General features: G+C 44.7%; 2 protein-coding genes across 3 annotated transcripts in view; both read right to left on the reverse strand.

Moving 5' to 3' along the window:
- The window catches only part of HNRNPM (heterogeneous nuclear ribonucleoprotein M), a 357,001-nt gene that overhangs the window by 153,775 nt on the left and 175,977 nt on the right, over nt 1-27,249 (reverse strand). The window lies entirely within an intron of this gene.
- Nucleotides 21,598-27,249, reverse strand: part of PANX1 (pannexin 1) — a 46,796-nt gene continuing 41,144 nt past the window's right edge. For both annotated transcript variants that reach the window (XM_001491287.5, XM_070273195.1), the window contains exon 5: nt 21,598-26,660. In XM_001491287.5, the coding sequence (XP_001491337.3) occupies nt 26,578-26,660 (83 nt within the window). In that variant the 3' untranslated portion in view covers nt 21,598-26,577. The remainder of the gene's footprint in view (nt 26,661-27,249) is intronic.

A 27,249-nucleotide genomic window follows, 5' to 3' on the forward strand; every position in this document is an offset into this window, starting at 1 on the left:
CCTCCTCTGGACCATATCTCCTACTGTATCTGTGGTTTAAAATACTCATGGGACAAAGAGCCAAGGGGATTGCTTAATGGGGGAAGGGAAGTACAGTTGGCTACATGGTCCTCTTGGAGCACTAGTCTGAGCTCAAAGAGAGAGAAGTCCAGTCCTGTATGGAGTCTGCCAGTATTAGTCAGGATAGGTTAAGTTATCCTGTGGTAACAAATAATCCCCAAATCTTCTTGTCTGACCACAGTAAAAGTTAAGTTCTTGCTCTAGCAAAGTCTGCTGCACGACCAGGTGGCTCACCAGAACAAATGTCCTCCATGTGTCGGCTCATCATTCCAGGCTTCTCGATCTTGTGGCTCCTCCATATCAATCTTGCTTCCATGTACTAGAAGTTGTAACAAGGAAAGAGGGAGAGCTAGTGAGTTGACCACCCAAAATTAAAAGCTTTGGTCCAAAGGAGACACAAATCCCTGTTGTTTTCATTTTATTGGCCATATCTGGCCAATACGGACAACTGTGTCCAACTTCAAGGGGGCAGGGAAACACAGTCCTCTGTTTACCTGGACGTAGAAGAGAACCAGATGTTGGTGATCATTTGTATTGTCTACCACACTGCCTGGCAAAGGGCCTTGGTGTAATGAACTTCAAATCAGACACACCTTGTTTGAGCCCAGCTCTGCCACTCACAAGGACTAGTCTCTCCATCTCCCTGAGTCTCATTTCTTCTCTTTGTGTAAAATGGAGATGACACCTGTTCTTCCTGTTGAGAATCAAATGAACTAAGGTAATTGCAAGTGTTTTGAGGACTGTAAGCGTAAACTATTAATTTTTTAAATTAATGGAAGCCCTTGCAAATTTAATAGAAGAAGGAGCTGAGGTTTCTAAATAGAAAAACAATGAAGTACAAAAACACCCTTAGGGGAACTATGTCCAGCAGCTAGGATTAGAGAAAGGGTTAATTTTTCATTGGATCCTTAGTCCTTACAGCCTTGTACAGCTATTTTTTACACTTCTTTTATTCATGAATTGTTGATTGATTCTTCCTAAACATGTTTAAAGGTTAGGGGACAATAAATAACATCCCTCTTCACTACCTGAGTTTGAGAACCAACTGAAAAATAGAAAGGAGTCAGGCTCAGGGAGAATAAAATGTAAGTTTTGTTAGCAATAAAATTGACATTGGAAAACACGACAGTATATGCACCAATGGGTTTCTTAATACTGAATCCTAGATTAGACAGACATACCTCCTAAAATGATTTCAGTATAATCTAAGTGTGATGAAAGAAATGTATGCAGAGAGCTATGGAAGCAAGGAAAGGGCAAATCACTTCTCAGCTCTTTGGTGCCAACTGTAAAATGATTATAGAATAGAATGCTGGCCCACAATCCATGGGAGTGCAGGTTGTGCACTGCACAACTCTAGGGGGATGTTATAGTCTTTGAGAGTCCCTCCCAGCCCAACCCAGAGTGGTGCAAGCCACAGCCTGAGTGACTGCACACAGTGACCCTTGTAGAAAGAAAGGATAACCTTTTGGGTGTGTACACTGCTTTGAGGCTCTGATGAAAGACAGGGATATTGCTATTCCTAGAAAGATGTACACACTTATGGTGGAATTCTGCAAAAAATTTCAGGAGTGACACAAACTGCCTGAAGCCCATCTCTGAAGAGCTGGTTAAAAATTTGCTGAGAAGATGATCTCTGAAGTCCCGTATAGTTCTGATATTCCATAATTCTAGGACGACCTTCTGGTTAGATTGCAGGTTTTCCTGGCAGCAACCTGGGGACGATGCATGAATGATAAGGTTAAGAGCAAACACAAGATAATGGCTTAGCCCAGAGCACAAATGGCTAAGACCAAAAAGCTGTAGCGAAAATCTATAGTAGCTACTAAGTTAGGCTTTTGAAATGATGGATTATTTCTCTTTTGAAATTTAAAAATTGTGGTTATTTTTATGTTTAAAGGGAAAAAAAGAGAGACAGCTGAACAACCCCTGTGGTTTTGTGCCTTTGGCATGTATTTGGTAACAGGCTTTGTTGCTGCACGGTGGTGTGATCTGTGTCACCTCCCGGCCTGCCATTCTGTTCACCCTCCAGTGGTTACCATCCCTCAGACTCGCCGCAGACTGCCCCTGCCCTGGCTTTGCTTCTGACATCATGTGGAGGAGAAAGGCCAGCAGGGCTAGGTGAGGGGCTGAGCTTGGCTGAGTCTGAGTTCTCCTCCCAGGATGTAGTGGAAGCCCATGAAGACACAGGCAGGTATATAGTAATCTTTCAGCTGCTTTATGTCTATGAACAAAAGTGTCTCATTCCTTCCCCTACCCCACTCCGTTAATTTATCATGAAATGATAATGCAATATCTTGAAGTAGACTTTTTAAAGACTTCACTCTTAATGTGAAGCACACTCACATCTTTTTGTGGGAAGATTTTCATTTCCACACAGATGGAGGAACACCCAGAGGGCAGACACAGAAGGTCACAATCTGTAAGTATGAGAATAGGAGGGGTGAGAAAGTGGATGACAGGATACTCTCCTCTGAAGGGCTTCCCTCTTTTGGAGCCCCTGAAAAGCAAGACGGCAGGACAAAGTCATCAGTAACCTGCTGGGAGAGCTCTCAAGGAAATTGAGATCTTCCATCCTTATCAGCTTAGACTGGGCTAAATAGACATTTTAAATAGGTGTTTAATTTACCAAAGTTGACACCTTCCGTCCTATGCAATGGTTTGAACCAGTTGTTCTCAAGCTTCAGGATCACCTGGATGGTTGTTAAAATAGTTGGTTAAGATAGTTGGCCCCACACTCCAAGTTTCTGATTCAGCAGGTCTGGGGTGGGGACCAAGGATTTGCATTTCTAACAAGATCCTAGGTGATGCTGCTTCTGCTGGTCCAGGGACTACACTTTGAGAAGCACTGGTTCTACTTTTCACATTTTCCCATTGTCTATCTTCACTCCAGGCAGACAAACGCTTGAGGAGGATATAAAGAGAATCAGGAAGGCTGATGCCCATTGTGCAGTGGAGGAGAAAGCCTGGGGTAGAGGAGGTCGTTGAAGGAGCGGCATGTTTCTAAAATAGGTTTAAAGATATAATGAGGATTCAACCTCTGGGATGCAGGAACAGGCTATTGATTGTAATCAACATGTAGCGTCACCAAACTTTCAAATTTGGGTCTCTGTCTTTTTCTCTACATAATATTCATTTAACACATCACATAAAAGCAATAAAGATGAAAATAAAAACACGTAGTCCACTACACAGATCATGGCTATTGTATAAATTATGCCACAATGCTTGCCATAAGGAAATGTCCTAGGCAAAAAAAGAGGAGTTATAAGAAGAAGGCAAGAAGAAGGTGTCACGATATACAGGTGGGAGACAGGGTTGTGACATTTCAAGAAGGAAGCTATTGAGTAGTAATACATATTTGTTGATGAATAAATAGATGCATAGATGCAAAATTGAACAGTGTCAAATTCAAAACTGTTGAAATGATTTAGAATGGGGTAAACCCAGTGCCTTTAAAGGCTACCAGCTTATTGGTTTTCAGATCATGAGGATTAATAACCCCTCTGGACCTCTGCTCTTTCATACCACAAAAGGAAGACAGAGCTCAGCTCACAACAAGACATTTTGAGAGGCTGGCGTGTGTTTCTGTGACTCGTGCAGAAGATGATGGCTTTAGAAAACTTCCTAAGTGAGAAGTTGTCCATGTCATTGTGTTTTGGATGATGGCTTCTGACCACCATTGGAGAGCTTGGGTCCACCTGCTTCCTCATGCCTCATCCTGATCCTCAACTCTCCCTCAACCTTCAAATTATGAGGACACCTGGACCCCGGCTGGTCCCAGGTACACACGGAGTTCCCCCTCCAGCATCAGTCTCTATGGGCTCTTCTCCTGATAGATGGAGACTGGGACCCGGCCTGGGAAACACAGTGATTCTAAGAAACAAGCAGATTTAAAATATCTTTCCTTGTCAAACAACTTCCAATTCTTTCCCCCTGAGGATATTCCTGACTTCTGGAAAGATTGTTTCTGGATATGTTCATTTTATGGCTGAATATGTCTTAAAAGCTGAGAGATGGCCTATGGCATCCAATTTCCCCTGGCTCTGGTTCAGAACTGCCTGAATTTTATTTTCATCACATCCTTTTGATGGGTCACAAAAAGTGACTTCTATGGGCAGTTTGGGTTTCAGAGCCCTATAAAACTCCAAGTGAAGGACAACAGACCTTTTGCATTAAATTTTAGCATTCCACTGTTTTAATAGGCTTGGTTAACTGTGCACATGGGGTGCCTGGCTGCAAACCATGTCTTTTTCGGAAGCCAAACATTTCATCCAATTGAAATCTGTTGGAATTTGCAATGAGCTTCGAGGCAAACACTATTTCCTTAGTGAAATAAGCCATCCACAGAAACAATAATAATTCTGTTTTGGGGTATTGATTTCGGCATACTCAAATCCAAAGTTGGCTTCTTAAGAATGTCATGCTCTGGGGGCTGGCCCCGTGGCCGAGTGGTTAAGCTCGCGCGCTCCACTGCAGGCAGCCCAGTGTTTCGTCGGTTCGAATCCTGGGCGCGGACATGGCACTGCTCGTCAGACCACGCTGAGGCAGCGTCCCACATGCCACAACCAGAGGAAGCCACAACGAAGAATACACAACTATGTACCAGGGGGCTTTGGGGAGAAAAAGGAAAAAATAAAATCTTTAAAAAAAAAAAAAAAAAAAAGAATGTCATGCTCTGTGCATAATATTGATAACGAAAATAATGGCAAATTTATATTGAGCATCCTCTGGCCTAAGCACTTTGTATATGTTATCTGATTTAACCATGACATTGGGAACAATAACGTCTGCCATAAGGCATGGATTTCCATGGACCTCTAAGCTTTACGTGGATTATTCAATGGATCTTCTCAATAACTCTGTGTCATTATCCCTATTTTATAGATGAGGAAACTGAGCGTCTAAGAACGTTAAGATACCAGCACAATAGCACACGTTTATTAAGAGACTGAACCAGAATTTGAACCCAAGTCTGTCCAGGCCAAAGCCCATATTCTATCCAGTAGGCCACCCTGGCTTCCTAAGAGGGAAAATGGTCACGGCATGTCCAGGTTAACCAAGCCCTAAACCTCTCACCGATGCTGGGCCACTTAGGCACAGCTGGCTCAGCCACTTACATTCTGGCTTGAGGACAGTCAGGGCTCCTATTAGCTGATGCACACACAGGGAGAACCATATCAGACCCCCAGGAGTGTTTTGTTAGAGGAACCATGTGGTTCGCTAATAGATATGGCTCTAGGCTTTCTCACTTTGGCCCTGGCTTTTTAATTTCCACAAAAACTCTGTGCTGTCTTAGGCAGGGGGAGCTGGAGAGACCTTCTGGGCTCAGGTCAGCCCCTCATGTTTCTCAAGCATCCCGGGTCCCCCAGCAGTGTGCTGGGAAGGGGCTGCTTCCCCGGCGCGGCAAGTCCTCAGTTTCTTTGTCTGAAAAACAAGAGCATTAGACTAGAGCAGTATTTTACAAACTTGAAGGTTTTGCTTCACAAGAAAAAAATTTAAAGACCTCCAGTGTTGACAGAAATATTTTTTGTTATATGATGCCTTTTTCACATCTGTTTGCTTGTCTGTTTTCTCCCCTTAGATTGAGATCTACATTTTATACATTTCCATGTTCCTAGCCTATAGAATAGTGCCTGGTCCATAGTAGACACTCAGACAATACTTGAGGAATGAATGAATGTAAAGTGAAGGAGTGGATGGTTGAATGGATGGATGAACAGTCAGGAGAGTTGCTGAAGATGTGGGAATAATCCAAGACGTGGCGGTAGATGATCGTTTGTGCCGAAGGACCATGAGAAGAGAGAAAGAAACGTAATATAAAGACCTTATTACAAAAAGGGTATATGTGTGCCAATGTCATGAAGCCATCAATGAATGCAGCAGTCTCAAACAGACCACATGTAAGGTATATTCAGTCAACATTTATTAATAAGGACGCATTTTACATATATGAATACATGCTAGCACTTTTCTGGGAGCTCTAGAATCAGAAATGAGTAGGACATAGTCTTTGCCTTTAAAAAGTTCATGGTTAGGGACACAGATGAACACATTAACAGAATTATTGCAATATAATGAGTCTAAAATAGAATGCATCAATTAGTACAGGCCGGTTAATGCTGCAGTAACAAAACCCCCAACTTTCAGTGTCTTTAATGGACAGAGCTCATATTACATGTCCATGACCTCCACTTGCGTTGTTTTAAATCCAGGTCCCTGGCTGACATAGCAGCCATTGCTGGTTGCTGTAAGAGGGAAAGGGAGCCTGGAGAGCCACTTGTTAGCTCTTAAAGAGCACATCACTTTCACTCAATTTAATTTATCAAAGTCACAAGGCCATATTTAATTCCAAGGGGGCAGGGAGGCATTTAACTCTAAGGGGTAGAGGGAGAAATAGAAACATCTGGGGAACAGTATTAACTGTTATTGCTCAGAGGTATGAACAAATTGCGCTGGGAGCATGAACAAGGGCATTGCCAACTGTGAGTCCGTAGCTGGGAGCCTGTACAAAGAGGAGCTGCCACTCGAACTGAATCATGAAGTGCAAACACTCATCCCACTGATGCACAGGCTCTAGGAGGCCAAGACTTGGGCTTTGGCTGCAGGCAGGTCAATCACCTTTGTGCTTTGGGGACCCAGTTGTCCCCACCAGTGTGCAACGTGCAGTGCATAACTCTGTCCGCAGTAAGTGTGGTGGTTTTGGCTTCACTGGAGACGTTATGATGATGCTTAAAATCACGATTGTCTATTGACTCTGTGCCCAGGGAGGTTTACTGGGGGCAGAAGCATCTTCTGGGGAGCCTCATTCACAAAGGATCACAAGTTTAGACTATTGATGTGTTCAAAAAGCTTATAAATACAATCACAGAGATTCCCTGAGAAGAGATCCATCATACACACTATTGTCTAACTTCTGGACACAGGTCCATTGAATTAATATTTTCTAGAATTCCTGTAATAATCTTACATTGTATTTTTTGAATAAAACATCATGGCATTAAATGTACATATTTAAGCTCTTCCTCAATTTACGTAATATCGTTTTGCTATTCATTTTTCCTCAAGAGCCTTAGAAAATGAAATGGGCTAAGCCCCTCTTGACTTGGGTGAGGCCACTATAGGTACTAGACACTCTGCCTTCCACCTCATTTGCATCATTTCATTCATGTCTTAAAGCAACCTAAAGGCACAGGTATTATTATGCCCCTTTCACCAGTGAAGAAATGGAGGCAGAGAGGCTTAGCTAAACTTAAGCCTGGTAAGTGGATGAACTGTGATTTGAAGCCAAGTCTACCTTGAACCTAAAGCCCCCACACCCATAATCACTGGGCAGGCTGCTTCAGCATCATCATAATGTCTCCAGTGAAGCTGAAACCACCACACTTACTGCAGAATTTTCCATATCTCCGGGCCACCGATCCCTCTCCTGCTTTTCTTCCACCCAGGCTTACCACCACCCCCACCTTCCTCTTGGAGCTTCTGCTTTCAGTTTCTGCTCATTGTGGAGTTTCTGCTCATCCTGACCCACGTGAGCTGGCACGTGGAGGAAAAGCAAGACCAGAGAGTCAGCATTCTGTGGAGCATAAAGTTAGGAAGGAGTCCCACAGTTGCACTAGAATCTGGTGGTTCCCACAGCAACAGAGTTAATCAATCCGTCAATCAACAAGAAGTTGTTGAGTGTCACCTGTGAACTCAGCCCAATGTTGCAACTGAGCCAACTGAGGAGGAGTACGGAAGAGGGAAGTGGGCTAGAAGCAGGAACACGAAGACAAGGAGACGCAGGCCAGCTGTGGTGTGGGTGTGGCTAGTGCCGGGGAACAGTCTCTGAGGTGCAGAAAGTTGGCTGTGACTCAGACATCATTCTGAGCTACCACTCCACACTCTGGACCCCACAGCAACCGCTGGTTGGTCCATTGTGTTCAGGTATTTCAACAGGAACCCTGGCAGCTCCTGAACGTCTATGGAAAAGGTATTGGGGCAGCAGTATAGTTGGTGTGGGCATGGGCTAAAGGTTTTGTTGTGAAACTGCATTTACCCAGCAAGCATACTGACTTTGACTTAAATTACATGTAAATTTGGGGTGGTTGGGAGGCGGGTCTGATGAAGATTATGGGGATTAAGCCACCCCCGGACTCCTACTAACAAGTATTTACTAAAGATCTTTCAAGCTCAAATCACTGTGCCTTTCACTGGGGATTTTACAGGCAGAACAAAGATTGAGAATTGAGCACGCTCTAAGGAACGGTGAATTTAATACATTTATAACTTAAATATATATTTAAAAAATTGAAATATGCCAAGATAACTACAGGGCAGCTCTAATGTCATCTCCAATTCTTTCTCACCAGGCAATGGGTAAAATTCTCAGCAGGAAAGGCTGGGCCCTGGTCTTCTGTTGTACCTACTGACCCGCAGCAGTTCTTGGTGGCTCGGTGACTTCCTTCGGTCACAGATGTCACACCAGCCATGGAGGCAACTTTCTCCCTGCTAGCTGTAAGGGACAGAGCCTTAGCTAACCATATTCTCAGCGTGCCGGCTCCTTCTGCCTGTTCACGCCTGTTTAAAACCAAAACTGAGGTGGCAGGAGAACTAGATCTCATCACACAGAGGAATCACCTGCAGAGCTTGGAAAAATACAGTTTCCAAGGCCCTACTGCCGACATTGTGCTAGTGAGCCAGAGGAGGGCCAGGAATCTGCACTCCCTAAACACCCCAGAAGACCCTGAAGCCTATAGGACCACCCCCAGGAAACACCAGTGTGCATGGTGGTTGACAGCATGAATTCTAGTTGGGCAAGTCTGTGCCCCCGCCTTTCAAGTCTCATCTTCTTGATTTTCAGAGGGGAGAAGAGCACCTTCCGTTGAGAGTCCTGATGGCCACTCGAGGCCCTGCCGATAATTAGTGGCAAGCTGGGACTGGCGCTCAGGTTTGTGGACCCTAACTCAACGCTTCACCTTGGTGGCAGAGCAGCTCTAGAGGCTGAGGTGTGACCCTTCCCCAGGTCTGCAGCCACCACAGGCCAAGTGGGCGTGCTGTGACTGTGAGAATTAGAAACGACATATGGGCATGCTTGGCACAGAGGAGGCACTCAGAAAACATCTGATGAGTGCACGATCAGACAGTAATTATAGCGGTATCATTTTTGGGGTCCCTTCTCTGGGCCGGGCCCTCTGCTAGTGCTTCTGAGCCCTGCCCTGCAGTAACCACTTACGTGACAGCTACCAGCTCTCCCTGTCCCCCATCTCAGGACAAATCAGCACATACAACTCCCTTCATCCAGCCTCTCTCACCTTCCACTCTATCTCCCCATTCCCTGTCTCTGCCTTCACCTTCCTCATCTGTAAAATGGGCATAATCAGCCCTCTCTCACCAGCTATCAGAGGACAAAATGAGATGACACCAGCCCTATAACATCCTCTAAAGGATGTTTCTGACCTCGTTGGTCCTCTCCCCACTAAGGATGACCTGCCACATTAGCAGCAATTAGCCCCAAGGTCAGAGTGGGCTATGCTGGGAGTAGGCGGTGTGGTGCTCAGGGCCATCGGGATGCTCAGCCCTCAGATCAGGGCTGCCAGCCCAAGAATGTCCAGAGGGCCAGTGCTGGTGCTGCCTCATGGGTTCTGTGACTGCAAGTGCCCCTGCAGAGCCCTGGGGATTTGTCTTGCCTTGGAGCTGGTGAAGGAAGTTAGAGATATGTGTGTGGGGAGAACGTGGAGGTCAACAGACCTCTGGCAGGTCCTGGGGTACGGGGTCTCTTTGGGTACCCTCATTGTTTCTGCAGTTCCCCAGGGCTCCACGGTCTTCCTGATCAATAGGTCTCAGCAGATTCTGATGTCCCTGCTGGGACAGCCTCCCTTTCTCCCTTCCCCTGCTCCAGTGTAGGGGTAGGTGGTACAGCATAGGGCAGGGATTCTCAAATGTTGGTATGCTCCAGAGTCACCAGGAAGGAAATGTGGAAATGCGCATCCGAAGGTCCCACCCCAGAGCTCATGATTTAGTGGGTCTGCAGAGAGGCCCCGCAATCCCCCTTTTTAACAACTTCACGCTTTCAAGCCTCCATTTCCTTATCTGTGGAAGGTGCGAACCTGCTTGCCAGCGTGTGGTGAGGAATCCGATTCTGATGAAATGCTTTAGCCAAGTGCCTACCACGCCAGGTGCCTGGTGCAGATAGCTTTGTTCCTGGGCCAGGAGACTTCCCTCCCTGACTTCACCGGAGCACATGTCCCTTTTTATGCTGGGACTGTCCTTGTGCATCTACTGCCTGACTCCTGGCTTGTTCTGGGGGCTGCAGGAGGGTGGAGGAGACGGGGATGGAGGGGAGCTGAGAAGAGTCAGAGCCTGGCAGCCCCTCCTCACCGTGCACCGCAGGCTGCTTGCTTTCATCTCTCACACCCTCGTGCCTTTGCTCTTGCAGGTCCCCTGCCTGGGATGCCACCACTGTCCCGGCTTCTTTATCTGGTAAATTACAAACTATGTTTCTAGGCTCAATCAACCTAAACGGGACCTCTTCCGTGTGGCTTCCCTCTCTGTTCCTAAGCAACAAGCCAGGAGCCTTTCACACATACCCTTGATAGCACTAGTCAGATTGTGTGGGGATTTGTCTCTCACTCTGTCCGTCTACTTCCAGGCCATGAGGCCTCAAGGGTACACGCTGGGCCTGAGTTGCCCTCAGAATCTGTTATAGTGCCGGCTACAGACACGTTTGTTCAGTAAAGAAATGAAGGAATGATGCCAAGCCGATTCTGCTGCGAGACCCTCAGAGTCACCCTTCAAAGAAGAGGACTGGCCTTGCTTGCTGGTGAAGAGCTCAGCCTTTGGAATCCAAATTCCAATTTCTCCTTTCAAAGCTGTTTGGTTTGCAGTGAATTAGCCTCTATACACTTCACTTTCCACACTGTACAATTGGGACTGACGGGGTCTATCTCACACAGTGGTTATGGGCATTGTGTTAGGAAAACCACCCAGTTCTCCTCCTGTGCGTCTCCTTTACTTTCACACAGGACACCAGTTCTGACACATCTGGTCGCTACATGTGTGCGGGGTTTTCCCACACCAACAAGCAGTTCTCTGTGATACCAGCTGCGTGTCCTATAATTTAACTTGATTCTGACACTATCTACCTGGAGATAGAGTCAGATCCCACAGGTTAAGGACTCAGTCCCACAAGACGCTCCCACCCCCCTTCAGATGCCAATCATAAGTAGTAGGTGACCCACAACTTCCATCTGACTTGGCTATACATAGGAGATTCTCATGCCCTCCTCCCCCTTGGATTCGATTATTTGCTAGAACAGCTCACAGAACTGAGGGAAACACTTAGTCTACCAGCTTATTAAGGGATAGGATAAAGGGTACAGATGAACAGGCAGGAGAAGAGATACAAGGGCAAGGTCTGGGAGGGGCCCAAGGGCAGGAGCTTCTGCCCAGGTGGAGTTGGGGTATGTCACCCTCCAAGTACATGGATGTGTTCACCCACCTGGAAGCTCTCCGGACCCTGTGCTATCGGGGTTTTTATGGAGGCTTCCTCACGTAGGTATGATCAGTTATTCACTCCATTTCCAGCCCTCTGCCCTCTCTGGAGGATGGGGGCCGGGGCTGAATATTCTGAGCTTCTAATCATGGCTACATCAGCCCCCCTCCAAGAGCCATCCAGGAGCCCACCCAGAACAAAAGATGCTCCTATCCCCTAGGAAATTAGAAGGGTTTCAGGAGCCCTGTGTCAGGAACTGGGGGCAGAGACCAATATGCCTATTTTCTCTTATCTCACAGGCACCAAATGAGTCAGTGCCTGTGAAGTATTTGGCACAGTGGCAGACACGTGCTAAATCACCAACAAACCCCAACAATTATAATTCTCGTCAAATGGCCTGGTCAAGCCATACAGACTACAGTTGATTTTTATTTTGTTTTTTGTGTGTACTCTTCAAATTCTCCGCTGTGAACATACATTACTATTCTAACCAGGAAAACACATATGCACCTGCTGGTGTGCCCTGCCCACCAGGCCCGACTCATTTGGGCTTGCATTCTAGATCCCCAGAAGGCTAAATTGACCAGGCTCCTTTTGGAGTCTGTAAATTGGATGGATTCCTATTGTGAAGTGACTACTAAGAGCTTGAAAATGCAGTAAAAGATTACTGTCTGAGTTAAATTGTAAGGCAAAAACAACGGATTCTAATCAAATAGCGAGTACCACCACTAGGCTTCACCTGGACCGGGCACAGCACTCTTCACGTGTGTTCTCTCACTTAATCCCCACGACAGTCTTCTGAGTAGGCAATATTATCCACATGTTTTTTCAGTTTAATATTGAGTTTTAAGGAGCTTAAGGAACTTCCTCATGTCCTGCAGCAAAACCGCAATTAGGAGCCAGTCTGCCTGCCTTCAGAGTCCACCCTCTTAACCCTCTTTAAATCCACTTGAAAAAGAATTCCCCTTAAGCCAGTAACGCTTGACTGCAATGTTATGTGTTGATAGAAAAATGTATGTGTTCAAAAATTATGATGCTCTTCTCCTTCATGAACAATTTAGTCTTAAAATCATTAAGTGGTTAGAGCAAGGAAGGTATCCTTGGGGATATACAGCTTCCTATGGTGTGTTGGCACCCATGATAAGTGAGGAGATGGACAGACGGCCAAGCAGTGACTCCCACAAGGCAGCAGGACAGAGCATGGGAGAGGTAGCACTGAATGCAGGACTTTGACTCCGTATATTTCTCTATTGTCTGAGTTTTAAAAAATGAATATGTAATCACAAACAACTTTCATCATCTTTATTTCTTTTTTTCTGAGGAAGATTCGCCCTGAGCTAACATTTGCTGCCAATCCTCCTTTTTTTTTTTTTTTGTATGTGAGCCACTGGCACAGCATGGCCACTGACAGACGAGTAGTGTAGCTCCACGCCCACAGGGTCTGCATCATCTTTATTTTTAAAATTAAAAATTTTAAAGGAGAGTAGAAACTGAGAGGAGTGGTGGCCTGTTTTGGGCTTTCCCTCCTTGGCACCCCTGCAAGGCTGGGAAGGTGTGAGCTGGCGCCCACCACCTGGGAACGGGAGTGTTGATGCCAGGAGCAGGGACATGCGTCCATGACTGTCAGCACCCACTCAGACTTGAACAATGGGCCTGGGGGCTGGGGTTCCCTGGGTAGCTTCTTCAGCCTCTGCACCACATGCTCGGAGATTCACACCCACAGGGTCCATCTGGCTCATCTCTGGGGCTCTCTGAGCCAGCGATATTCCTGAGTACTTTTGAAAGTATACCGAAGTCATTCTCACATCTCTCCTGTCCTTGCTGACAAAACCTGGGGATTAAGGGCAGGATAACCGGCTGCTCTTGGAAAAAGTGGTTTTCCTGTCTTAGCAATGATCTTTCCACAACACTTTCCCTGTCCAAATGTCCTACCATTGAATCTCTCCTATGAAGAGACTCTAAATTACTTCCTTTGAATCTAGCTGTTGTGAATGGGTTTCTATTTGAGATAAGAGAAATAGCTACTATTTATCGAGTTCCTATTGAGGGCCAGGTGCATTATCTCACTGCATCCTCACAATAGCCATGAAAGGTAGACGTGGGTGCAGAGAAAAACATTTTAAATGACTTTCCCACGGTCACCCCACGTAAGTGTTAGAGCTAAGGCACCGAACCCGATTTTCTGACCAAAACCCAAATTGAGCTTTTCCAATATGCCAAACGGCCTTTCTGTTATGCTTCAACAGTTTGGGATTTTCTCATTTTCAAACCATGTTTGAAATGCTGTTAGACTTTCTTTTTTTTTAAACAAAAAAAAAAGGATTGAGTGTTTTCTACGTGCTGGCACTATGTTTAGTGACTTTGTTTACACAATCTACTTTAATCCTCACCAAAACCCCATGACTCTTATGTTACAGATGAGGAAAGCAAGGACTAGAGGAGGCAGGAACCAAGGCCACACAGCAGTCAGTGGGTGGCCTTGAGACAACTCCAGAAGCTTGTCTTAAGCACCCATTCCTGCAACCACTTGATTATGTCCCTCACCCCAAAACTAAGAGGACATTCTCATTGGATTGTGAAGATTTAGTGAGCCAATGTTTATTTTTAAATGCCGGCCCAGAGGTGTTCAGCAAATACTAATTCCTTTCTTCTTTCTGTCTGGGTTCCAGGGATCTAGTGCAGGACAGTATGGGACAGGATTTAGGTCCCAGAAACACAGACTTTAGAGGCTGTTTAGTCTGAGCCCCTCACGGAGCAGACGGCCCAGGGAAGTGAAATGACAGATGGAAACGAAGCCTTAGTCTTTCTCTGCTTCCCCTATCTTTTGCCATCATCATTGCTAGGAAACCCCATGAAGCCAGGAGCCTGTTGGTTTGTTCAACTTTATATCCCCACCATTGCTCACAGTAGGAGTTTGAAAAGCCTTCATTGAATGAATGAATGCCAACCTCATCACGCAGCTGAGCAGAGTTTGAAGTCATGAAGGCTCCTCGCGGTAACTTTGTATCTAGGGAAAAACCTTCCATCTTTGGCTCCCTGCCCCAACTCATCAATGCTCAGGAGTGACTCACCGGCTTGGTACAGAGCCCAGTTCCCCAGCTCATGTGCTGCACAAAGACTGCCCCAGGCCAAGTGAGGGATTAACCACCTGGCATAGACTACATGCCTGAAAGCAGGCACAGTACAGTGGAAGGAGCCCTGAGCTGAAAGTCTGTGACCTGGGTCGTATACTCTCAGCCTCCTCCTCTCTGGGCCTAGCCTTCCTGGGATCTAAAAGGAAGGAGTGGACTAGACGAGCTGTGACCTTTATACAGAGGGCTTTATGCAGCAGAAAGACAAAGTGAGGGGGAGTGTGAATTCATGGGCAGTGGGACTCGCTGCCCCAAGCTGGTGTCCATCTTCAGCAAGAGCTCAGAATCAGCTGCCACAAAAGAAAACCTGACATTTACTGAGCGCTGTGCTAGTTGACTTGCCTTTGTACTATTCTGTGGGATCCTCAAAACAAGCTTGTGTGGAATACTCTTCAGCAATAAAAAGGAACAAACTATTGATACATGCAACAACTTGCATGGCTCTCCAGGGCATTACGCTGAGTAAAAAGAGGCCATTTCAAAAGGCTATGTGTTGTAAGATTCCATTTATATAGCATTCTGGAGATGACAAAATCGTAGAGCTAGAAATGGGTTAGCGGTTGCAGGGACTGGGGATGCGTGGCTGGAGTCCTGACTATAAAGGGGTAGCGTGAAGAAGTTCTTTTGTAGTTCTGGAACAGTTCTGTGTCTTGATTGTGGTGGTGGGCACACGAATCTAGACATGTGATGAAATTGTATAGAACTATGCACACTCACTCATACACAAATGAGTGCATGTAAAACTGGTGAAATCTGAATAAAGTCTGTGGATTGTGCCAATGTCAACTTCCTGGTTTGGATATTGTGCTATAATTATGTAAGGTGTTACCACTGGGGAGAGCTGGGTGAAGGGCAGAGGGAACCTCTCTGTACTATTTTTGGAACTTCCGTGGATCTATAATTATTTCTAAAGTAAAGGTTTAAAAAAAAGCCTATAAGATATTACTATCCCATTTTACTGAGGCTCGTGGAGGTCATATGGTTCTAGCAGGAAAGCAGGGATCTGATTCCACTTCTCTGACCCCAGAGTTACAAGCTTCTCCTCTGCCATCAGGCCTTGAGTGTGGAAAGGGAGCTGTCAGAGGCCGGCCCATACAGTCCCAAGTTCTCCACTTTAGCTTCATTGGTTTCTCTGGGGAGCCGTCCAGTGTCTGCTCCTGCCCAGGGAGCACACGGAGTATTCATTTTTTTCCAGTGGGCAGTGACTCAGCCAGCTTAGTTGTGGGCAAGCCCTTTTGGAGGGACTCTACCGTGTACTCTTGTTACACTTCTGTACCCACCTTCATCAAGGCTTTGGTTGAAGGAGAAGAATGACCCTGAGCACCTGCAGTTTGGTTGCTCTCAGAGGAGTAAACAGACTTCTTCAGCCACATGTTTACTTTCTCTCAGTTCCTTCCCATTTCGCTTCATCTTGCTACATGCTGGCACCTGCTAGGCTGAGGTTGGGGTGGGGAGGTGTACTGTGAAGACACTAAGACAAGAGGTCTGAATTTAACAGAGTCTACAGCCTGTTTGAGGAGAATAAGGATAAGTAGCAAAAAAACAAACAAAACAAGAACAATCAAGGGGAGGGAGCATGTGGGTTGGGGAAGCAGCCACTATCTCTCACTCCAGATTAAAGCTGCTTCAGGGGGAGGTGGTGTGTAATGTGCATCTCATTGTGAGCAGGTAGCAAGTACTCACAGACTTCTTGAGTTTTAAGAGAACAGAGAATATGCACATGGTTAATTCCAACGAGAGGGACAGATAATCTTTCAGAAAGGTGAGAATTCAGGGGAAAAGAATTCTGGGCCAAAGAAAGATGTCAGCAAAGACACAAGTAGATTAAAGTGCATGCATTTGGGTGGGAGCAGACGTGGGTAAAAGAGTCTGTTTTGACGTGTTCCATCCAATATGGTAGCCACTGGCCACATGTGACTACTGAGCACCTTAAATGTGGTTAGTCTGAAATGAGACGTGCTCTAACTGTAAAATACACACTCGATCAAAGATTTAGTACCCAAAAATGTACACTATCTCAATACTTTCTATGTTGATTACATGTTTAAATGTTATTTTGGTTAAAATAACTATTAACACTAATTTCACTCGTTTCATTTTACTATTTTTTTTAAAGATTGGCACCTGAGCTAACATCTGTTGCCAATATTCTTTTTTTCCTCTCTTCTTCTCCCCAAAGCCTTCCAGAATATAGTTGTATATTCCAGTTGTAGGTCCTTCTAGCTCTGTTATGTGGGACGCCACGTCAGCATGACCTGACAAGTGGTGCCAGGTCCGTGCCCAGGATCCAAACTGGGGAAACCCTGCACTGCCAAAGCGGAGCACGCGAACTTAACCACTGGGCCACGGGGCTGACCCCTACATCTTACATTGTATGTGGCTACCAGAAAATTTAAATTAAAATTTAAAATGAAAAATTCTTCATTTTCTAGTGGACAGCCTTCTGGACCATCCTTTTTCTGTCTAATGCTTACTCTTTTTTCTGCTCCCCTTTACAGCAGCCACAATATTGTATTTTCTTAAATGAAGCTTCTCTTTTCCCAAGGAGTGATATTATTTATAAAGTACTTTGAAAAATGGTAAAGAGCCTCAAGGGCCTCCTGCTTAACGATGCTTCCTTTGTAACAGTTTAGATATTCAAAACGAACAATTGCGATGAATGTTAACACATCTTTACACACAGGTCTCTCTACCACTGAAATTGCCATCCGAACATTTCCTTTCCAGTTCCTGAAGTTTCCATGGAAGCTCGGTTCGGTTGGACTCTGCTCCCCGAGGTAATGCAAATTACATTTCTGGGGATTTGGAAGTGATTTTTGATAGCACTTTGGTTTCTCTCGTTTTCTTTTCCTCCAGTCTGAGAAAAGAGACTGAAACATTGGACCAGGGCTCTTGGAAAATCTATTTTGATTTTCCTTCATTCACTGAACCTGACTTGCTTCTCCTTTCCCTGAGGGCTTTGCAGTTTCTACTGTACCACAAAGGAGCATTTATTTGTTCCTTCTCTTTTCTCATCTCATTTCCAAGAAGGGGAACTCAGAACTCTGATGTTATTTGAAAGAAGTGGTAGGACCTGAATCAAAAAATTCTCCATTCTGTAGTTAGTTGCTGTAATTCGGTTTTATCAAGGGGGCACAGAGCTGCCGGCCAAGCTCAGCAGCCTCCAGCTCAGTGTCTCTCCCTACCCGCTGCCCTCACTCCTGAGTGATGGTCATGCTGGTGATGGCATGGGGGAAGCATTGTAGACTAAGCCTCTTTCCTGGCTGGGCACAAATCATGAACAGAAAAGCCATCACCACTCTCCTCTTACTACAATGGCATCAGCTTTTCAAATTGTTACCGGCACTTTTGGTTCTTAATGTCCCCCAGGTTGGAAATCAAGAGAGACAACAAACAGGAGTAGAAAAGAAAAGTTTATTAGCTTGTGCATAGGACAGGCATAAGGGAGCCAGTGAGGAGAGGAAAGGGGCAGGTGACTGGCTCTTTAGGGAGTGGGATTGTGGGGCTTATATTAGGCAAAGGCCAGGGAGGAGGGCCTTGTCATGGCATGTAGAGGTGGGGCTGTGCTTGCGCCTGTGTACTACATGCAACGCATGTATCATTAGCACCCTAGCTCTCCACCCTGGGTGTGATTTTTACTATGCTAATGGGGCATCCTCAGTGGACTCCTGGGTGCTAGGACAGATGCGTAAGCCCAGGAACGTCCAGAGGCTTGGTGGCCTCTATCTGATTCTCCTAGCTTGACAACTGGTTAGGGGCATTATCTTGTTAGGCCAAGGGCCTTGCAGATGGCCCTGTCTCGTTAGGCTCGTTCCTGTCTCAAAATCAACAGCAGGCCCAACTGCAGGGTTCAAATAATGTGGTGTATGTTAGAACAGAACCCCTAGAAAATGAAGTGAGGCTCTCAAATGTCAATTAGCATGGGTGCAGATGAAGACCTCACCAACCAGGAAAGTTCCTTACAAGTGTTTTAGAAAGGGCCCCAGATAAGCCCTCAGTTACCAAAGTGGGAGAAGCAAATGGAGGATGCATTGTACTTGACCATCTCGAATTGGGCAAAATGGAGGGAGCAGTGGTGGAGAGTGATGATCAGCCTTGGGGACAGCTCCCTTCTAATCCAATGCTCTCGTCCACACTGGGCATTCTCAGAAGATATTCAGGGCAGAGATGAGGTATAAATAAGTCCTTAGGGTCTGGGTGTCAGGCTGTGGGCCAGGCGCTGGGACTACAAGGATGAGCAAGGCATCATCCTAGCCTTTAGAGTGTTCCCAGGCTGGTGGGGGACAGACAAGGACACCATCACAATGCTGCAATGTACTCAGCACTGAGGCAATATGTAATTGCAAGCACAGGAGGGACATCTGAACTGGCGGCAGAGGAGGGGGAAGGGCACAAAGAGCTTCCTGCAGCGGATGCTGAAGATTTTATTTTTTATTTTTTGGTGGTAAAATACGCATAACACAATTCACCATTTTAACCATCTTTAAGTTTCAGTTCAGTAGGGTTAAGTACATTCACATTGTTGTGCCACCAATCTGGAACTTTTCATTTTGCAAAACTGCACTCCATACCCATCAAACAACATCCCCAGCTCCTGGCAACCACCACTCTACTTTCTGTCTCTATGAATTTCACTGCTCTAGGCACCTCACAGAAGTGGAATCATACGTATTTGTGTTATGGTGACTGGCTTATTTCACTGAGAATCATGTCCTCAAAGATCATCAATGTTGCAGCGTGTGTCAGAATTTCCTTCCTGTTTAAGGAGGGTATGTATGTACTGCATTTTTTTATTTGTCTATCCATCAATGGACATTTCGGTTGCTTCTACCTCTTGGCTATTGTGAATAATGGTGCTATGGATATAGGTACACAAATACCTCTTCAAGATCCTACTTTCAATTCTCTTGGCTATACACACTGCTATGGACTGAACTGTCTGTCCCCCACCAAATTGATATGTTGAAGCCCTAACCAACCCTCAGTGTAACTGTATTTGGAGACAAGGTTAAATGAGGTCAAGGTTGTGGTCCTAATCCCATAGGACTGGTAGCCTTACAAGAAGAGGAAGAGAGGCATCTCCCCCGACCCACCTATTGCATGCACCAAGGAAAGGCCATGTGAGGACATAACAAGAGGCGGCTGTCTGCAAGCCAGGAACAGAGTCCTCAACAGAAACTGAATTGGCTGGAACCTCAATCTTGGACTTCTAGTCTCCAGAACTGTGAGAAAACAAATTTCTGTTGTTGAAGCCACCCAGCCTGTGGTATTTCGTTATGGCAGCCTGAGCTGACTAATATATACCCAGAAGTAGAAATGCTGGATCATATGGTAATTCTATACTTAATTTTTTGAGGCCCTGCCCATACTGTTTTCCATAGTGGCTGCACCATTTTACATTCCCACCAACATGGAGCTGACTTTTAAAAAGAAGGTAAGAGGGGGGTGGGGACAGAGAAAAGCAAATGAGAAAGCAGAGAGGCCTTTAAGGAACAGTACAAGTGGCTGCATCAGAGACAGGAGGGATGGCGGTAGGGGAGGAGCCTGAAGAAGCAGCAGGAGGTGGGGCCTTGTGTAGCCCAAACCGAAAGTTTGCTCTTTATCCCCAAATCCATGAAGAGTCCTGAGGGATTTAAAATGGTGGGGGGTGGGGGAGCTGGGGAGCGGTAGGGAGAGTTGGCATAATCAGATTTGCATTTTAAAAAGTCCATTGACAGGAATGTGGAAGATGGGTTAGACATGGCAGGACTATTAGAGAAATTCGGGAAAGAAGTGACAAGAGCCTGAAAGATAGCACTGGGAATGGAGAGAGGCCTGAGAAGGATATTCAAGAGGTTAAACTATAGGCCCAGAGACAGGGCAGGATTTAGGATAACTTCTCTGGCAGACAGACCCTAAGGTGGCCCCGTGATTCCCCTGACTTTCATGCCCTGTGTAATCTTCTCCCCATGAGTGTGGGCAAGACTTACGACTTGCTTCTAAGCAACAGAATGTGGCAAAGGTGAAGGGATTTCACAGATGTTAACTAAGCTCCCAAAGCAGCTGATTTTGAGTCAATCAAAAGGGAGAGCATCCTGAGTGGCCTGACTTACTTAATAAGGGAAAAACTCTTAAAAGTGGGACTGGGCCCACCCAGAGACGAGAGAGAATCCTTACGGGTTTGACGATGTAAGCAGCCGTGTTAGAGAGACTCATGTGACAATGAACTGTGGGTGGCCTCCAGCCAACAGTCAGTAACAAGCAGACAATCACAAGGAAATGAATTCTGCCAACAACCTGAGGGAAGCTTGGAAGTGGCTCCTTCCCCAGTTGAGCCTGCAGATGAGAACACAGCCTGTCCATGTCCAGACTCTGACCCAGAAAACTGGAAGATAATAAATACGTGTTGCTTTAAGCTGCTCAAGTTGTGGTAATTGCTATGGAACAAGAGAAAACTAATACAACTTTGAAGGTTCCTGGGGGTGTCACCGTAGGAAACAGTTGGGGAGAAGGAAGAGGTGATGATAGTTGCAGCTAGCATTTATGGATTACTTACTATATGCCAGGCACTGTGCCCAGATTTCAAATGGCTCCGATCTATTACCCACAACAGTAAATTGTGTTAATTGACCATTGTACAAGGGCGTTCCCCTCTTGAGAGAAGTGGGCAGGCCAATCCACGTTTAGCAGCATTTAGTCTCTACTCCTTCCTCTCCAAGCCCAGGAAACAATCCTCAATCAGGAAGCATGTGATTTCTGCTTTAGAAATTCCAGAGTCTGTGGGCCCTTAATCAAAGACTTTCTTCCTTTACTTACTGCCAGCTGGATTTTAGTGGGAGCCATGAAGCCTACGGAATTTATGTATCCAGCAGAGAGGAATGAGCCTCAAGACATTTCAGGACTCATCTTCTGTTATACCTTCCTTGAAGAGAAGGCAAGAAATATTAAGACACATTTTCCATTACTCAGAGTTGTTTTATTTAGGTGGAGACAACAGTGCAGAATTAAAACAGTGTTTCACTTTTTTCTATAGACACAGCAGCCTTGATTTTCAGCCTTTCATCCCTCCTTAAAGAGGAGTCAGTCTGATCAGAATACAGAACTTGGACAAGTGACTCATGTGGAGATATGAAACATAATAGTGATAACCACCAAAACGTGGAGTTTTCAAGATTCTTGTGCTTTTTAAAAAAGGATCATTTTCTAACCCCATGATATGATCTCATCCTTCAATCTTTGTGGACTAGAAACCAATCGGTCTCACCAAATGACACAGCAAAAAGAACAGACATATTTTTCTTTAAAAGTTCTTAAGAAATTTAGTCATTAAAAAGAATTCAAATTATGCCTCAAGCACCACTTTACAGAATATGTTAAATTGTAATTACGGTGCTTTTAAAAAGCCAACTTATTAAAGAGGAGCTGATGGCTTCAGTTTTTGTAGGGAACACTTGTGTCAAATTCTACAAGGGTTTTTCCTCCTCTGATGGGCAAGGGGAAAGCACTCAAGACATGAGAAACTTTTATAACTTTGAGGAACTTGAAGAACAATTACTGATCAAATCTCATGCTTTAACTGACAAAGTATTTTTACAGCTAAAAAGAAAACCCAGAAACACAATACATCTCATTTAAAGCAGGCAGGACAAACCAATCATGAATTAACATCTATTATATTTCACAAATGACACAATATCATCTTGGCCAACTTTTTTAACGGTTTCACTTTACTTGTCAAAAATAGGGTCAAAATGCCAATGATGGCCCAGAAGGAGCCATTTCATCTCAATGCCCTCAAATGAAACCTCAATTACTGGTAATTGCACACTTCAATCAATGTCCCTTTTCAAGAGGTTATTCTGGGAAATTATGGAGACCAGGACCTTTAAAACTGGCCCCATGGTGTAGTGGTTAAGTTTGGCGTACTACGCTTTGGTGTCCTGGATTTGCGGGTTCAGATCCTGAGCATGGACCTAGACTACTGGTCAGCCATGCTGTAGCGGCAACCCACATACAAAATCGAGGAAGAGTGACACAGATGTTAGCTCAGGGCCGATCTTCGTCAAGCAAAAAAACAGGAAAATTGGCAACAGATGTTAGCTCAGGCCGACTGTTCCTCAGCAAAAAAACCACAAAACTTCAATTTTCCTAATCATTGCAGGCAACACTGAACTTGTATTGAACTTGAAAAGTGCTCACAACTTACTCCACAATAAAAAGCTAAGAACTGGCACTACTTATATGAGCAAACCTATTCATTTACAGAAATATTCCTCCCCCTACGAAAAGGCTAAATGAGTTCCCCTGCCCTTGCCTTTTAAAATCAAATCACAATTGCCAACAAACTAGGACGTATCACAGCAGGGTGTTCATTCATTCCACAAACCTTTACAGAATGCCTATGACACACCAGTCACTGTTTTAGGAGCTTGTGATACAGCAGTGGATAAAAACTCCCACCCTCATAGATCTTCAATTTACCCTGAACTGACAAAAAGCAAAATTAACTAAACACAAATGCATTTATTTAAAAAGTTGTGCAACAGTCCGCCTCCAAGAGCTGAACTAATTCTCACAGGAACGAGGCCCACCATGCCCTGCTGCCACGCCTTGGCTCATTCTTGGACAGCAGAGAATCCTCAGTGAGCAGGTAATTTCACAAACAAACCATGATCATGCAATAAGACCCACCATATAGGCGGAAGTTTCTAGCATTCTCACAGTACAACTACAAAGTAGGACAAAACATTTACCCAGTGTTATGTGCAGCCTCCCCACGTTCCAGTGAGACTGAACACAGACAATGATTTGGATCTGGAATAAGATAATACCTGGTGGCCAGGGAGCAAACAGAGGTCAGTGCCAGCTGCCCGATCAGTCCAGGCAACTGCCACCCACTCAGTCTCCTAACTGACTCTTTAGTCTGACTCTAGAAAATGCAGTCAGTTACTCCAAAGGTACCGTTCACTCAAAAGGTGCAAATACGACTTCACTACATAAACATCAGCAGCTGAGACCTACTGTTGGAAGCAGCAGCTTCCACAAGGATAATGGGAGCGTCCATTCTCCGCTGTGTGGCTTGGTCTTCAGCCATTAGAGCAGAGCTTCTCGACGTTGGGTGCGAGGACTATGGTGACCCCGGAAGGTGTATTTAGTGTTGTGCATCTATCTGAGGAGAGGATTCATAGCTTTTAAACTCTTTGCAAGAGGGTTTATCACCTCCCAAAAGTTTAGGAACCTCTATATTGGAGGGTCTCTGCCTGTCCCTTGGGAAAATTAAACATGCAGCGGGACACTGCTTTCAGAACGACCAGTCCCAGCTGCAACACTAGTGTTGTGCCTCTGGTTTAGAGGCCTCGTGATGATTTACCAGAAGACATGAGCTGGAAACAAAGTTAGTAACCCTGGTGTGGACATTTAGGATCTGTCTGTCCCCTTTTATAAAGCAATGAAGGACTCCTCAGCCTCAAGAAACTGGCTCCTCTAAAGTAGTCCCCTAGGCCAGCAACTCACCATGGATGGATGAATTAACTCTCCTAAGAACACTTTTTCCCAAGCCGAAATGTATGACCACACATTCATATCAGCCTTTGAGCGCCACAACGGTTGTTCATGGGCAAGTCCATGTCCCCCATAAGCCTGTCCTCCCCACTTTCAGCAAGGTAAGGTACAAAAGACGAGTAGAGCTCTTACTGTTGAAAATCACTGTCGGTTATTGTTTTGTCCAAGCTTCAGCCTGGGGGATTTGTGGCTAAAGAATCTCTAGGAAAAACTGTAACTAGATCTCAAAACCATCAGCTACAGAAACTACAGGAGAGAGAAAAACAATATGGTGTCTCCAAGAACACAGAGCATTTGCTGGGAATTTTCTGGAAGGGCTTTTCTTGTGGCTACTCTTCCTCTTGGTATCTGTCTGTCTTCAATGCCTTTTACTAGACTCTGAACTCCTCAAAGATGGGGCCCTGCCTTATTCATATCTGCAGAGACAGTGACTACTGGCATGATATACAAGACGTCACAGACTCTATTGGACCCTACTGGAGCTCAGAGAGTAGGAACGGGGAAATAAAAGAGAGGCCAAGGACTCCAATTATACTAATTCTGATAAAAGGACTACACGTGACAGGGCTTAGAGTTCCTGGTCTCCTAAAATAATGTATCCCCTTTTACCACTTCCAAATACAAATTAGGGGCAGTCTATAGAGAAGATGAGGCCTTTTGGGGGGGGAAAAAGCATATCATAGAAAAATAGATTCCTGAAATCTTTTCAGACTATAAAAAGAAACCAGTGTAGAGAAATGTGATGGAACATTTCAGATACAGTGATATAAAAATGTAGCAAAATCGATTATTTAGGCTACTACCATTTCTAAGTCACACTATAATCCAACAGTAATAAATATCATGTAATAATAATGTAAAGCACTGATTGCATCCTTGATATTTATCATTAGCTTTCCATCTCAGAAACCATTACAGAAGCACAAATAAAATCTGCTTTTGTGAATATTCTAAAAGGCAGAAAGAGCAGCTTACATAACTTTCGTTCTTCACAAAATAGTAAATAGATTAGGCAAACGACTAATTTAAGGGCAAATGTAAACTTTGAGGTTTCTGAAGATTACGCACTTTAGCAATGTGTTAACTTTCTAAGAGCAAAAACAAGGAGGTCGACAGATGTAATTTTAAAGAATTTTATATAAAATGTATAAACATAGTTAGGATCTATTTACATGGTCAGAATTGTGGAAAGTTTTTTTTATATATTCTGAATCGGCCTTAAATGTTTAAGAAATAATGCTTGGGTGTTACATTATATACCCATTTGTAACATTTATTCTATAATTCTCCATCATTGTTAGAATGTTCTTCCTAAATGGCCTCAATTCTGACATCATACGATTTTAAATTAAAAAGGATTTCTTAAATATGTGCTTAAATATAAATAAAAGAAACTGCTAAGTTGTTCTGGTTCCAAGCAGACTATATTGCAGGTGTCATTTACACGTTCTGATCGTAATAGGCAAAATGTCCCTCACTTTAAGCATTGTGTGTGCTGTTAATTTATTTAAGTAACATCCTGTTTCAAATGCTTTTGATAAGAGGATTTGAATTCCCTGCAGAAAACCCCTTGGAAAGTGATTGAATTAATTTGTTCAACGAGTTCAGATTTTCCTAGTGGGCTCTTCTAGAAGAGTTCCTTCCTATACAGAAGTCACACTTAAACAGCCTTTAGAGCATCTCGTTAACTAAGTTTTCAGTCAGAGCAGTGTCTGGGCCACTGCCCTTCGCAGCAGAATGCAAGCAGCAGTGGTTAGAGGATTTCCATTAGCCAAGGCCGACCAGCAGCAGCGCAGAGAGAGCCTGTGGGCAAGACCCGCGGCACCAGCATTACTCCCATTTAGGACACTGCCAAGGACATGTCCACCTGTGGGTCCACAGGTAGCCTGTCAATGTTTTTATTGTCCAACAGTAGTTAAGGGTACATAGGAGATTCATATTAAATTATATCCTGACATGTTTATTACTATTTCATAAAACAAAACAAAACAAAACCTCCTGAAGTCCTCGCTTTCCAGTAGGTCCGAGTCTTGTCGCACCATCTGTTCAGAAAGGCATTTCTCTGAGGCACTAAAAGTGCTCCTACTCTTACTTTTGAGTAGTTTTTCCACTTTTCATTTGATGAGGACAAGGACTTACACATAGATTCTTGCTCCGGTTTATGTATCTCCACGTTGCTTCTCTAGAAAGTTCATGAAAGATTCTTCCCCAACATTTTGTTGACCATTATTTGCATTAGGGACTCAGGAAGACGTGCTCAGTATCTCTACGAAGAACCATTGACTGCAAACCAGCTGGGAGCCTGACAGAGGTGCTTCAGCCAAAATGAATCCCACGTCACAGAAGTCACAGATCTGAAGTTCAAGGAAAACATCAGCAGCAGGAAGAATCCAGAAGTCTCTGTCGAGGATTCTTCTCTCCATTATTTGCTTTAGTCTCACTGTGTACATTCAAATCTGTCAAAACGGAAAACAAATATTTATGACAGAGGTCACACAGGAGGAACCACGGGCACTAATTAACTTCTCTTCTGCTATCAATCTACCTCATGTTCTTTGCCTTACTAGGTTTTGCTTCTTAGCCAAATCTCACAGCACAGTGAAGTTAGGCCAGGGCAACAATTACATCAATAAACTTTCAGTCCCTTTTGAACCAGACCGAGAATGAAAGACAAGAGGGTACAGGGAGATAAGCCAGTAAAACAAGACAAAAATAAGCGAGAATGACAGCAACAAGGAATTCTTTTTTTTTTTTTTTTTTTTTGAGGAAGATTAGCCCTCAGCTAACTGCTGCCAATCCTCCTCTTTTTGCTGAGGAAGACTGGCCCTGAGCTAACATCCATACCCATCTTCCTCTACCTTATATATGGGACGCAGAACACAGCATGGCGTGCCAAGCAGTGCCATGTCTGTACCCGGGATCCAAACCAGTGAACCCTGGGCTGCCGAGAAGTGGAACATGCACACTTAACCGCTGCACCACCGGGCCGGCCCCAGCAACAAGGAATTCTTGAGCAAGGGGCAAAGTATGAGACAGAGAGAGAGA

Source organism: Equus caballus, chromosome 7, assembly GCF_041296265.1.
Source record: "Equus caballus isolate H_3958 breed thoroughbred chromosome 7, TB-T2T, whole genome shotgun sequence".
NCBI lineage: Eukaryota > Metazoa > Chordata > Mammalia > Perissodactyla > Equidae > Equus > Equus caballus.